The 15224-nt window shown below is 37.2% G+C and overlaps 1 protein-coding gene across 4 annotated transcripts in view; it reads left to right on the top strand.

Moving 5' to 3' along the window:
- Window positions 1-15224, top strand: part of LOC121315693 (serum response factor-like) — a 37048-nt gene that overhangs the window by 6809 nt on the left and 15015 nt on the right. For 2 of the 4 annotated variants that reach the window (XM_041250010.1, XM_041250008.1), the window contains exon 2: window positions 6719-6985. The exons of 1 other annotated variant lie outside the window; for it this stretch is intronic. In XM_041250010.1, the coding sequence (XP_041105944.1) occupies window positions 6719-6985 (267 nt within the window). Of the gene's footprint in view, window positions 1-3476; window positions 3544-6718; window positions 6986-15224 lie in introns of those variants that run through there. One more of the 4 variants, XM_041250012.1, reaches the window with a different exon arrangement.

Genomic DNA, 15224 nt, shown 5'->3' with positions numbered 1-15224 from the left:
ATATTTTCTTTTTAACTTTTTTCTCAGAAGTATTCAACAATGTGTGGGACTGTATCATTTAAAAGGAAATGTTGCTTTGCCTGAATTTAGCTGAAAAAAAGTTTTCTTTCCAGTTTACTTGTCTCAACTCAGATCTGCTCTTATTTTAATTTGTGTTCATTTGAACAACCTTGAAACGAATGTATGTTTACTTGATGGTTCATTGTAGTTTCAGTAAAAGGCACATACTTTACCATAAAATATTGTGTGTGGCGGTTGGCTCAATATCCTTTCCCTAAGGTAACTGGGCTCTGAGGCTCTAGAGGTCCTTTGTAAACGGCATCCTTGGGTGTTTGGGATGGGGAGGGGGTTGTAATCAAAAAAAATGTGTTTGTGCTCTCCTCACAGATGTTGTGAAAGCATACCAACCTGGCTGATCATGCTGACTGTCGCACTTTTTTTTTAACATCAGAAAAGGGAGGAAAAGCCATATTTCATTTTCAGTACTTCGTGCCCTCATAAAAGTTTACCATAGTAAAAGCACAACAAAGTGTAATAAAGCACAGGTAAGCTTTGTGAAGAATAGCTGAAGTATGGTAAATAATAAACATTGCAAACCAGGATAAACTGGTATAATCATGGGAAACACATGGTAAAACTGCAAAAATACTGAGGCAAACTCTTAAAGGTGACTCAATCTACTGAACACACACAAAGTGAGATTTGCATGACTATAGTTTTAATGTACTAGACTTTATGGCCTTCATTGCTAAAAAGATGGGTAATTAGCCTTCTGAAATGTTGAAAAATAAATTATTGTATATGATGGCCTAAATGATGGCAAAATTTTTAGGCAACATATTAAACTTGTATATGTAAGTGGCCGTTAAAGGTACTGATGTACAAATGTAAAATGTAGTAATTTTTGCAAAAATCTTTAATTTTGCACAGTGTGTTCTTTCTGGAACCAGGCTATAACTGTGTTATAATTGTGCTCCACTCATGTCTACTGTGTAGGACATTGCTTAATTATGCATCCAGGAAGTTACTGCTGATGCACAGTGTGCAATTGCTTATCCCTTTTATCTCGCTGCAAAACCCTATTACTCAGACAGTTTGTCCTGGGCTCAACATATGGCTCTTCCAAAAACTCTTGACTGCATTCGCTTTTAGGGCCCTATGAAATCCGGACATTAACACAAAATCAGTTTAAACAAACAAAATGTATTTTAAAAAGTACATTGAAATAGCACGTATGTTTGACAAGAGGCTTCAAGAAACACACGTCATGGGAAAGCATGAAAACTATTTTTGCACCCCTCATGCCACTTCACTTGCTAGCTACCGTTATCGCTTGGGGGGGGACGGGGGGACGACTACCTATAAGTTATTCTGAGCAAATAGCACTACAATGGCTACTGCAGAATGTAGGGTCAAGTTGCTGCATTTTTTCTCCTGAGTTCTCAGGGAGATATTACTAAGTGCCTTTTTATTAAATTGGAATAAATAAAAATATTTAGGCTTATTTACATTGTCATTAATTATTAATGAAAATGTGAAATCTATTTTGAAATGTTATAATTCAGCTTGCGGTGAAAAGAAAAACTAATAGGTTTTTTTTAAATAAATTTACAGGGTTCCTAGTTTGTTTCTATTACATTGTCAATTTGTACCCTTTTAAAACCATTTAGAAAGATTTATTTATTTCTTGTTGTTTTGTCATGCATTTCTAGCTTCATCATTGCTGTCAGTGTATCAAATCAAATTCAAAATAATGAAACTGGCCCTACACTTTTGTTGCTCAAAGCATTTGCTTTGTACACCCTGTTGCTCTCTTTACACTGGCACTGCTGCTAAGGCTTACAGGGTGATTTTGTTTGATTTGCAGAACACCCTGTCAGGTCTGGCCCACAGCTGGATTATTTTAGAGCTGTAACAGGGAATCCACCTGAATTGCCATCAACCACGTTTTCCAGACTATTTTAGGGTGGTTGATGCAGTATACTGTAGGGTAATTTCCTTTATAAAATGCTTTGAAAATATCCAACTGTGGCTTATCCTGACAGGGTTGATCAAATCAACTGCTTCGCCCCTTTCCTTCTAGGAGCCTTTTACTGTGTTCTTATTGTTAGTGTCTGCTCCATTACAGCAGTGGAGCTATGGGGAGAAGTTCTTGGCCAGTGTGGATTGTGTTCATTTAACCCATTTTCACACTTTTTTATCCCTTCATCCATAAAAAAAAAAGACAGTTGTTTTTCAATGTCTGTTGTAAACATGTGTGCACTGTAACTAGATTATTGTCGGTTTCTTTACACTCAGTTTTGCAGACTCGGTTACATTAAACCACTGTAAGTTGTTTCTTAGTTTTTTTTTTTACTTGGTATAATTGTTTTATTCCCTTTCAAAGTAGGACCCAGTGTGAATGAAATGTGGGAGAGGGTGAGGTGAAGTTAGTTTGGTTTGGGTTAGGTGGGGCTCTGATGTGAGCATGTTTATTTGGAGTGCGTGAAAGCAGAGCTTCCGGTTTTGTTGTAAACAAAAGTGGTTCAAGAGGGGAGGAGGCTGAACTCTCCTGTCCCTTTGCTAGAGCGTCACATTTCCAGAAAACCTTTTCCCTTTCTATGCCTCTCTTCAGGGCTGTGGTCAGTGGGATCTGCAGCATTGAGCACAGTTTCTATAAGAAGGGTTTGAGCTGTCGTTGTCTAATCTAATCTTACATTTGTGTGTGTGTATCTGTATAAGATGTAGTTTTATTTGATCTTGGTAAAGTTTGGGCTTTATGTTGTGACACTGAAATAAGGTAGTCTGTGCTTTAACACTCCCCATCCCAGCCATGGCTAAGCTGCTCCATGCCAATTCATGCAGTTGGAACTGCTGGGGGATCCTCTGGGATCAGCACAGATCACACCACTGAGCTATTGGATCTGCTCTGTGGCTGGCTGGTTTGGTTAAACTTAGGGTTAACCATATTCCCCATCTCTCCCGCCTGCCCTCCTCCACACACACACACACACACACATACACACTGGGGGAAACGGTATATCCGTTTAAGTGAGCTACTTGGCCTGTTACTTGAAGTAGTGTTTCTTGTAATCAACAGAAGACAAGATCTTGGGTATGTGTCCTGTTTACTATATCTGTCGCTCCTTTGCATCTCTGGCTTGCTTGTTTTGAGTCTTAATAAGGCCATTGATTCAAATGTGGCTTTATGTGGGTCTGAAATCAAACGGCCCAGACATACTATGAAAACCAACAACCACTGACTTGAAACACATTTGAACCAAAATATCCCAAATATGCTCATTCTAAAATGACTTTTGATCAATCAAGCTTCTGGTTTAATAATAATAAAATAAACTGTATAATACTCTAGCTACATAGATTTTATTTTCCCACTGTAATACTGTAGCTTAAATGGGTTTCAACTAAATCAGCTGCACGAATGTTGCGGTTTACATATTGCATGTGGCTAATTTGATTTTTTTTACAAAGATGATGCATTAAGATGATCAGAACGCCTGTCCTGGAGCTATAGCTTGATGTCATTGCCACATGACCTGCAAGGTAATTACCCTCCTTAATTGAAAACTTATCTGCAGTGCCTGGGGCACAGTTCTGCTGGAAAGCTGGTATTTGTCAAGTGTCATTTTGTTCAGCTGGATGTGGTTTGCAAACTTAGCAGAGGTGGGTGGATGCCAAATACTGATTCAGGTTCTGAAACTAAATTAATCTGAAGTTCCTTTCCTGTTGCAGTATGTAGAGTATAACACCTTAGTGTTTGGTATCATACCTTTATAAGCAGACCCCACCGTTATAAAAGTTTACCATTGTAAAAGAGTAGCAAAGTGTAATAAAGCATGGTAAAACAGTTAAGCATTGTAAAGAATAGTGAGGTATGGTAAAGCACACTAGTAAACAAGGATAAACTATGGTAAATGCAAAGTAAAACTACAAAAATACTGTGGTAAGGCTAATTCCAGTTTCTGGGACTTAACATAAATGATTCAATGTGATCAAGCTGGGTGCATCTTGCTATTGACATACTGTACACCTACTGGTAGGTACAATGCATGAAGAACAGGGCATTTAATATTTTTACAGTTTGCACCCAGGGTTCTTGATTTAAAAAACAAACAAAACAAAAAACACATGTACATCCCTGACATGTATTCTGTAATATTCAATAGCCTACTCTCCACGGTGCAAGTAGGCTGAAGAGATTCATTGTGTGTTGCTTTGTATTGTGATTCATGACCAAAAGCACTGCAATGCTACTTGAACCATTTGGTGAACTGCTTCTCTGCTGAATAAATAAAATATCGACATTTTGCCTGTCATTTTAGTACAGGGTTAATGAATATACATCGTGTGGATTTCAGGGCAGTCCGACTGCAGTACAGGATCTGCTATGGTCATGCTGTTTTGACAGTCGGTGGGATTTAGGTCAAGCATGTTTATAGGAGCTGTGACAGACAACAAACATTGACAGGGATTTCCAGGTTTACACCCTCAGGCTGCAGGGATGACAGAATACGAATAATGTATTTTGTGTTTTCTGCTTGTCTGTCTGTTTGCGTTCTTTGTTTCTGTAGGCTGTGGAGCATATTTTTAATAACAGTTTTATTATGATGTAACGCTGCAGTTTTTAGTAAGCTCAAGTTGGCCCATTCTTCATGACCATAAATGGACTTTTAAAATAAGACATTTATTTTGGCCTCGAGAGTTCTGTTCAACCCCCCCCCCCCCCCCCCCCACACACACACACACATACACAATCATATCCTCTGTAGAACGCTTTAGTCTGTTTCATTTTAAGAGATTAATTAGCCAGCCAGTTCAGAGGTGACTGTAGAAGCTCATGTGTCAAATAAAACCTGGAGTGGCTCAAATTTCTATGCAGTGGGAGTCTTATTTCCAGCACAGATACATAAATCAGTGCTTTAGGTTTTTGTCATCAATCCATCAGGGTTTTGTTTCAACTAGGTCATAATTTTATATTTCAGTCTGATGTTGAAGATAGCCCAGAACATCTAAAATCACAATACTGTAGTAATCAAGGGGTGGAATTACCTGCAACTTGAAATGTATTGTTAAGAAATAACACATAGACCAAATATTTCTTACATCCATTGGGGCGCAGAGCATGGCAGGAAGACAGATTAGAGGTTGCACACTGGTGTACCAGCTTGCTTAGAGAGCAGTTTTTAAAAAGACATAATGATTTGATGAGTAAACCAGAAAATATTACTGCAGCTGGTGTTCTGTTACTTTATGGGTATCCGCGGAGAGATGAGAGGTTGTATTAAACAATTACAATGGTTGCAGTGGTAGGTGGCCGCCACTATGGTATCAGGCTATGGTAGCCCTAGTACGGGAGGACATACACACCAGTGCACATGAAAATAAATACAAAAGGAAAACACAAAACGCAGCAGAGAAACGGCTAACAAAACAAAGCTGGCCAAACACAGACAAGCTATGTTCCCACTATAAGGGAGGTCCTGCTCCAGGATTAAAATCCCCTAAATTTAACCCTTTGCTGTCCTGTGTCTGACCAAGTCCGACATTACAATTTTCTCTTTCCCGTCCAATGTCCAAAGACGTAAAGCACAGGTCTCTAGTCGTTTTTTCTCCGGAAAAAGTAGAGAAAACCTTTCAATGGCCGAGTGAGACAGATGGGAACCAAATGAAATCGAAAAAAAGGGCTTATCTCATAGCCCCATCCACAACAGAGATAACACAGACGTAACAAAGGAGGTAGCTGGTTCTGCGTCCAGCACTCAAAGAATATCACAGACATTTGCAGAACTTTTTGGAGATACTATAGTAACAAAATAATGACTTTGATTGCATTATTGAGGAGTTTGGTGATAAAACGAGTGATCGGGAGGGGATTTATCAAACAAGGGGTGGGGCTTGGCTGTAAATACAGTAGTGAGTGTCCTTTTGCAATTCAGTGCCTTTTAAACCTGTTGTACTCTGAAAAAAAACATTTTAAAAAGCGTGTGTAAAATAAACAGCATGTGTGAAAATAAATTGCGCCCGACAAGCGCTGAATAAATGGACTGCAAAATGCCTGTGTGAGCACGCAGATCCTGGTTAAGACAGATGGAGATCACGAGTGATTGCTTTGATTGCATACCCTGGCTCGTACACACAATTAGTCAATCAACACCTGGCCACATGTTGCACGTGAATTTTAATTAGGCAGGGAGGGGATTCTAACCTCCCAACCCTGCCAGATCTAGCACAAACTTGCAGATTAAAGAAATGTTATTTATAATCAAACAAAACACTTTGTTTACAGGTGCAGGGCCTCAGCCATGTCACAAGTTAGTCTAATCATCCAGCAAAACTCAGTCTTAATATGTAACACAAAACTGACTAACACTGGAATGTCATTTGTACTGAAAGACAGGGAACGCACAAAGTGTTGCTTTTATTTGTCCATATGTTTGTCCAGAAATGTCTTTGTTTTATGTGCACATGTATGTACACTGAATGTAAAGGTACCATAAGTATTCACCTAGGAGAGGTTTGTGAATGAAATTAATGAGTTCTTGCCACCTGCTGTGTGTGTGATGAGACTTGAAGTTTCAGGAATTGATCTGCTTTTGATTTTTATTTAAATAATGTGTCTGATTTACACTCACTTTCCCATACAAATAACCCTGGCTAACAGTCCTAAAACTCTGTTACAGTGCAGAGGCTGATGGATTGATGTCTTTGTCCCTCACAGGCGTACGAGCTCTCAACACTGACGGGCACACAGGTGCTACTGCTGGTGGCGAGCGAGACTGGCCACGTGTACACATTCGCCACGCGCAAGCTGCAGCCCATGATCACCAGCGAGACAGGCAAGGCGCTGATCCAGACATGCCTCAACTCCCCCGACTCGCCTCCCCGCTCCGACCCCACCACAGACCAGCGAATGAGTGCCACGGGCTTCGAGGAGACAGACCTCACCTACCAGGTGTCAGAGTCTGACAGCAGCGGGGAGACCAAGGTAGGCCCAGCGCAACCTCTTACTGTTCACTCCGAATGGCTCTTAGTTTCATGGAAGTGCACCTAGCGTTTCATCGAGTCATGACGTTGCTGGGAGAAGTGCCATAGAATTGGATTGATAATAAAATGCTCCACCGCCTACAGTTGTAAACCTACCTAGCAAAACTATTGGTTATTTTACTTATAAAAACAAAAAAAAGCAAGCAAGATATTTTAGTTTTTATTTTTCTTAAATATTTCCCAACATAAAACCAATGTCACCTTACAATAATTGATTTTGAGTTTAAGTGTTTTAAAATAAAATATCTAACAGAATGACATTTCAATGACCCATTTGTAATTCAGTAATATGAGAGAATTGGTCAGGGGTCTGAATACAGTGCCTTGCAAAAATGTGTGTGTGTGTGTGTGTGTGTGTGTGTGTGTGTGTATGTATATATGTATATATATATATATATATATATATATATATATATATATATATATATATATATATATAAATGTACATACATATTATACATACATAATTATATATTTGATACATTTTAATTCCAGGCTATAAGGCAACAAAAAGTGAAAATTTTGAAAGAGTCTTTTCAGGCACCCGCCAGTGGCGCGTCTTACATGTTGCCGCTGCATGTGTCAAGCAACAAACAGAAATGCCAGCAAGAAAGGAAAACTGTTTTTATACAGAAGACACAAAGCTTAGTTTTCATTACATTACTCGTAAAATAATAAGCTGTAACATATATTATATATATATATATATATATATATATATATATATATATATATATATATATATATATTATAGATATATATAGAAAATATATATATACACCTGTTTCAACCCCCCCCACACCATCATAATCCCCCAACAATATTCCAAAATATCAGGCAATTGTATTTAACATAAAATAAAAACATGTTGCTTTTAAAAATTGAGATTTTATTTCTTTTCATGTTTTGTCTGGTTTGCTGGGTATTGGCAAAGCGAGTGTGAGTTAAAGGCGTCATTATGCATTGATGATATTACTGAGTGTTATACACATGATTAAAAAATGCAACTACTGCCATCCCATCATATCAGACTTTTTTTGGGGGGGGTGGACTGTAAACATAGGAACAGTCAGTGGTATTGTGCATCTAACAACACAATATCTGGAACAATGAACAGCAAATAAAAAGAAGAAAATAGCGATCCCCTTGCTCTACCAGAGAAAGAAAAAAAAAAAAAAAAGATCGCTGTAGATCCATGACATCCTCAAGAAAAGAAAGGTACCGCGAATATCATCAGCTGATACAGGAGCTCCGGCAGATTTCAGACCTACTTAATGTTGTATTATACAGCTGTGGAAAATCAGAAATCAGAACCACAAGCTTTTCCTCCATTGTACTTTTTTATTTTCTTCCTCGCAAAGGAGCCTCCTACTTTCCCCTGATAGTTTGCTGGTAGTGTACGTCGCAGTGCGGCGAAAGTTGAAAATTATTTTATCTCTTGCGCTCCGTTCCGCGGTTCTGCTTGGGTGCCTCTTCCGTCTGCCGCTGCGTGTGACCGCCTTCATTGAAAACAATTGCTTTTGCTGCGCGGCACTGCCGCACCGCGTCCGGTGTGAACAGCCCTTTACGCTACCAGGAATAAAAGGAGAAAGCATAACAGTGTAAGCTGGTAAAGTTTAGCTGGGTTCACAAAGTGTACAAACAATGGCCAAGATGGGATTTCCTTAGGCACAAGTTTTCTCCTTTTGTTTACAAAATTAAAGTACAGAACTCAATGAACAGCAATGTCACAGAGCGTGTATCTCTTTCAATTAAAACAGTAGCATAATGTTGTGCAAACCACCAAATAATATTTGCTGTAGTGTATTCAGAATAAAATAACACCTATCATATAGTAACCTAAATATTCTACATCTGTTTAATTCTAACAAATAATATTTATAAAATAGTCTTAATATTGTATATGTTGTAACCTGGCCAAAACAATAAAAAATACATTCCAACATTACAATAGTTTAACATTACTAATTACAACTACCCATCAAGTACTGACATCAGATGACTGTAAGTCAAGTTACTTTGTTTATTCAATAACCTGTAAATAATTCAAAACAAGGCTACGTGGTTGTATTTTTAATGATCAGTGCAAATGTTGATGTTACTCTATCCATTCACAGAAAGTGAACAGTCGATGTTTTGCATTGAACTGCAGTCGAGAGTTAAAGAACTCCTTCCCAAATCCAAGTATCTTGCCTTTTCTTATCAGTCACTGCATTGTTCTGCTTAACATTTAATATGTGTTTGTATTCATCGTAAAATTACATTTCTAATTTCGATTTTACCCAAATTTGGATTACTTCATTTAGCACTTGCTATATACATTATTTTATTTCATTTCACACATTCAAAGTTCGCTGGTGCCATGCTCTCAGAAGCTGTTTCACGACTGGCTAGCAACAGCTGCATAAGCTGCTGTGTACAGTCATTACAGCAGAAACTCCTGCAGGGATCTGTTAACATTAGCTAAAAACAAGGCAATAAAATTGGCAACATTTCAAACGGAATAAGATTACTGTAGAATGTTGCTATTACAAGCATTGTATAATTAATTAGGGTCCTTACATTTTAATATGAAAATAACAGGTTTAAGACTGACATAACATGTGTTAAGCATCAGCATTAAAAAATAAGATGCATTTGCTTCTACTAGTAGCTAATGTATAAGGTGTTTTTTTTTTTTTGTTTTTTTTGTGTGTGTACTCAAATATGTGATATGCTATTTGTATAGTGGTTTTTTTTTTCTTTTATTATTTTTGTGTATTTGACTACACTGACCCATCCCTAATTAGGATTATTAGGATTCAGTTTTAGCATTGCTCTGACCGCTTGGTTGCGGGTTTGCTTGTTTTAAAAATGAGTATCGTTTGTACATACATTTTCATATCCTTTTGAATACAGTATTTTCATTTTCCGACAAGCACACAAATGTGTGCATGTTAAACTGCTGAAGTTACATATATTGAAAGGCTTTGTTTAACCACTTTCTTTTGAGACGTGGGCTCTCTGGTTACCATACACAGTTAGAAGCATACTGAAAATAAAAACCATCATGAAAAAAATATATAAATATATTGGGCCAGATAAAATTGCATCCGGGCCAGTAAAAGCACTAGCTCAGTAGCCCAAGGGGCCAGTATTTACAAATCTAAACGTAGAGCCCTGTCTTGTAGTGAATTTCTTAATTTATCATAGTTTTTATTCCACTGTGTCAGATTAAATATTTCCACTTGAACCAGTTATACTGTGCTATTGTATTCCATACATAATAAAAAGAGCAACAAGCTTTTTCTTTTTCTTTACTTAGGAAAGAGGGCTGTTTTCATTATGCTTACTGAATTTTAGTCGATCTTGACATAAATAATATTATTGCTGGCACTAATGTCAAACTACAGGGCTTTAAATATTATATATTATATATATATATATATATATATATATATATATAGAAATATGATATAATATATATCTCTATATATATATATAATATATATTCAAGTGTCATACTATTGAGAGTGCCTCCCCTGTAACTCTCCGTCCACAGTATCCTGAGCATCACGGAGGGGACATTGAGAGGCAGTTTTTTAAATTGTAATTTATTATAACTGCATTTGTAAAACATCAACTTACTTGACTAGATGAATAGTAAACAATCTATTATTATTATTATTATTAAACATGTAAGTTTTTATGAGTGTCAAGGAGGGGACAGCAGAAAAAAGGCTTTTTAAAATTTCAAACTATATAATTAAATGTCTGAACTTATAGTAAACATACAACTTTGAGTAAATTAAAGTGGTAATAAGCTAATGCCGTCGCAAAGGGGACAAACTTGTCATGTCCTGAGTGCTGGTATTTTTTGTTAATTTCATTGTCTTTTTTTAAATGTTGTTGTTAAGAATCAAGGTAAATGAACATTGTATAGCTTTTCTTCTTAAAGATGCTGGATAATTTCAGTGTTTCTGACTTCTGCTAGGTAGTGTTTTCTTTGGTATCTCATTTTCAGCATTTTAGTTGTGCTTATTTAAATTATGGCAAATGGACATTTTCTATGCAAATGGACACCCCTCTTTAGAACTGAACACCTTTCCACATATATCTTTTTTTTTTTCTCATATATTGCACAAAGTTGTTGTTCTTGAGATGCTGGAGAATTTCAGTGTTTCTGACGGGGGCCTGTTTATGATTTGCTGTTTTTTCTTCTCTTTCGGGCTCACTAGGAGGCACAGTTTTGCCACTGGCATTAGCATTACTTTGGAGCTCAAGGAGCTGGTGGTCAGTACGGATATCTTGCACCACAAAACATGAATTTCTTGCTACTGAGACAATAGTGCTGTTTGCTTTTTGAACAAAGTGATTATGTGGGATGGCCTTTACTCTGCCATCTCATTTGCAGCATTTCCATTGTGTTTCTTATCTGTAGTCTGGAATAATAGAGGACATGGATCTTCTTGCACTCAGCCTGTGCAACCTTTGCAAAATCTTCTGCGTTCTGGCGCTGTGATCTGGATTGGCACGGTTCTGCAAGAAGCGTTCTGTGTGCAGAGCCATGACTTCTCCACCAACACCATCAACTGGACCTTTCCCGTGTGATGTTTTGAAGATACTCCATGTAGCTGATCTGAAATCTGATTCATGGTATAACATGTTACTCAAATTGTACCGATTTATTAAATTGGGAACCAGCCCTATCACTCCAGTAGTGCACTTTGTTCTCAGTAGTTTCTTGCTTTTATATTTCTAATAATTGCCTTGCTAAAGGCAAAAACATTGTATTGGGTCAATTCATCTGAAACAACTGCAAATGACTTGTGCAATAATTCACTATCATTTCTGTAGTAAATTACTGCAGTAAATATGGTTACAGTTTCATTTGACCAACGTGCAGACATGATCTCTCGACAATGTCTCAGTTGGAAGTTTTCAGAAAAGTCTTTCTGCAGAATTATTTTTCCTGGTTTCAGAACTTCCTTTAGGTATCTTAGCTCCTTTTGTTGTCTTCTAGCATTAAAAACATGTCGTGCAAAAGGCTCAAGCTGCCCTACCAGGTCATCTTTGGACTCTTCTGTAGTGGCATCCACCAGTATCTTTACTCTTCCAACCTCTACTGTCTGCCACTGGTAATAAGATACAGCCTTATCTTTACTAAAATTATATAGAAGATCCACAGCTGTGTCTGCTCCACAGTTTTGACAACACCTGTCAACACATGAAGTAGATTCCAATTTGCAGACAGTGAGACGTACAATTTCTTTGGCTGATTCGGGCGGTGAAATAATGACCTTTCCAACAACTTCAATGAGCAGATGTACATTTTCATAGTATTTGCACAGGCATACTTCATGATCTCTGCTTGTCATAGGTAACACATGAGGTGGCGTCAGTGCACAAAATTTCGATTTCCCAATTTTAATTTTGTCTTTTGTATTCTTACTGAAAAGCTTGTATGCCTCAAGGATATTGGTCAAGAGTAGCTGTTTTTGATGATGCTTTCGTCCTTCATTTGTTTTAACAGATTACATCTTTCTTTCCAGGAAGCATTCTACTGATGTTCTCTCAAGAAATTGCACACCAAGTTGATGTCCTCTTCACTTAGTGCATCATCCCGCTATTAACGCTGTTGATTGAGAAGATTTACTTTTATTTGGCTTTTTCTTTGACAAAAACAAATATTTTGTCTTTCTGGTGTCAGATTTCCTACTATAAAAAACAAAACTTTATCTGCTTTAGTGGGAGAACTTAGTGTCGTCTTCACCCTAGAAACAGCTTTAACAAGACTGAGGTGTAATATAAGGAGATGGTAGTTTTAGATGTATGAACCAGGTTTTCTGTCACAAGTGATATTTTGCTTGTGCTTTTGACGCTGCTTCCTCTTCTCGTGTTCTTTGGCTCTTAATTTAGTGTTTTGCTCACTGGTTAATCCATCTTTCCTTTTGTCATTCTTTTTCTATTTCTCTTTCTGTTCTTCCCATCTAGTTGGATTTTCTTTGAACTTAGCTCTGTATTTTCTTGAGTTTTCCATACTGTTTGACATCTGAAAGAACAGTAAATATGTGAGTAATAACATATACAAGTTATTTTTGGTTGTCTAAAAAAATAGGAAAACAGGCTTTAGAAGTTTGAATTGTTGTTCGAAAAATATTTGATTAAAAGAAACTGTAACAGCCCAACTACAGGTATAAATAATGAATGCTATTAGTGAGTGTATGACACCTAATTTAAGGTATTTTTAATTTTATCTTTCAATCATCAGGTTAAATAGCAATCAAATCAAGCAACTGTTTATTTTATACAAAACGTAAAGTTCATTGTTTTTTCTCTGCTGGGGGATTGTAGTAAGGTAATGAATGCCTAAAAGATAAATGCACTCTTATATTTTATATGGTGCTGCGTTAAGGAATCACAGCAAAGATTTTCAAAAAATGGTTTATTAAAACTTGATACCTTACAGTACACAAATATACATATATACGCGCACACACAAACATTATATATATAAACGTGTGTGTGTTAATTTTAAAATGTACCTCAAGTATAAAGGTGTCCTCTGTGATTATGTCCCTCGTATTTGGTGAACGACCTGTGGGACGCAGCAGGAAGCCTGAACTAATACGCTAGCTCACTGCCCCCTGTTTATAACCCAACCCCTATGTGTATTTCCGAACAATTTAATATAAAAAAAAAAGAAAATGATTTTTACCACCAATAATGTCCGTATTCATATATTGATATGAGCCTATTTATATATATATATATATATAATATAATATATATATATATAATATATATAATATTTATATATATTATTTTAAATGGTTAATTTTAATAAGACAAATGGATATTCATATAAAGGAAGTTAATAAATGTCTGTTCATTTATTGAATCAACTGAGCAGCATTTACAATGTATTTGCAGCAAGAAAGAGGTCAATTATAGATTCAAGCAATTCTTTGCTAGTTTTTATAGTGGTAAATGGTTTATTTCTTTCAGAAAATTTGCATAAGATTAACAGTTCCCTTCAGATAAAAACTGGCGCTACAGTGTGTAGTTAATGCTTCGTGCTTCTGGCTCAATGTATCTATCTGTCTGTTCTGCATTAATTTAAATCCACATGAATTATTGAATAGAGATTTGTTGATGAAGTGGTTAATTTAAAATCCAGTAGAGCCTTACAGTTAGGAGACTGAATTATCCGGTGGAGCTCACCTGGACTGGAAGTGGTGTACGGTAATGCACAGGTGTCTGGGTTTTCTCTTCCCTTTTCTTTGTGTAAAGGAGGGCAGCATCTGTTTATAAACCTTGCCATCTTGCTAAATTTTGATTGATATCCTAACACACACACACCCACCCACCCACCCACACCCTCCTGTCTGTCTCTCATTGATAAAAATGTGATTCTGCCTCCATGCCCATATATGGTGTGGTTTCCTTTGCTGCACTCTTGGCAGAGGCCTCTTGCATTCCTTATAAGCTGCAGCTGTCTGTGGCTTTAGAGCCTTGTGATTTTTTGGGGGGGAAGGGGGAGGGGTTGTTAGAGGGTATATGGAATGCAAACATTTTGCAGAAATCTTTCCCTAGATGTACTGTAATTTATTCATGTTGGCTGCTCAGGGTCAAAGTCACAAAGTTATGTTTTGAGATGGGAGGGTGGTGGGGTTAAAAGTTACATTTTCTGTTAGTCTCTGCTTTTAAAATCCCTGTTTTGCCTCATAACTTTAACAACATTCCCCCTTTTTTGTGGGATGAAAATCTTTAAGTTCCTCGTGTTTGTTTGTTCTTTAAATTCGGGGTAGTAATGCAAGTATTTCAAATACAAAGCTATTACATACTGGTACTTCTGATACTGGTCACACTGTAAGGTTTCAGCTAGACCACTGGAGTGAGTTTTTGAATGACAGTACAACACGTGATGTGATTAGGTGCCAGGAAGCAGCAACGACTTTGTCTTTTAATGTTGTTATTCAAATATCTGCAGATCCCAAATTAAAGTACAAGACCAAGATCTTCAACTCGAAAGGGGGGCGGGTGGGCGGGGGGGCAGCTGTGCAACTGCTGCTAGTGCTAAAAAGGGAGCACTATTTTAGATGGACAGCATAGATAAACAAACAGGACGGATACTTTATTAATTTACATTTACTCACCTGTGAACTGAGTGAGTTCCTGTTTCATTTTCTCCGAGAATG

Source organism: Polyodon spathula, chromosome 5 (genome assembly GCF_017654505.1).
Source record: "Polyodon spathula isolate WHYD16114869_AA chromosome 5, ASM1765450v1, whole genome shotgun sequence".
Classification (NCBI taxonomy): domain Eukaryota; kingdom Metazoa; phylum Chordata; class Actinopteri; order Acipenseriformes; family Polyodontidae; genus Polyodon; species Polyodon spathula.
Note: the sequence above shows the minus strand (reverse complement) of the source record. Positions and strands in the feature narration are given on the sequence as shown.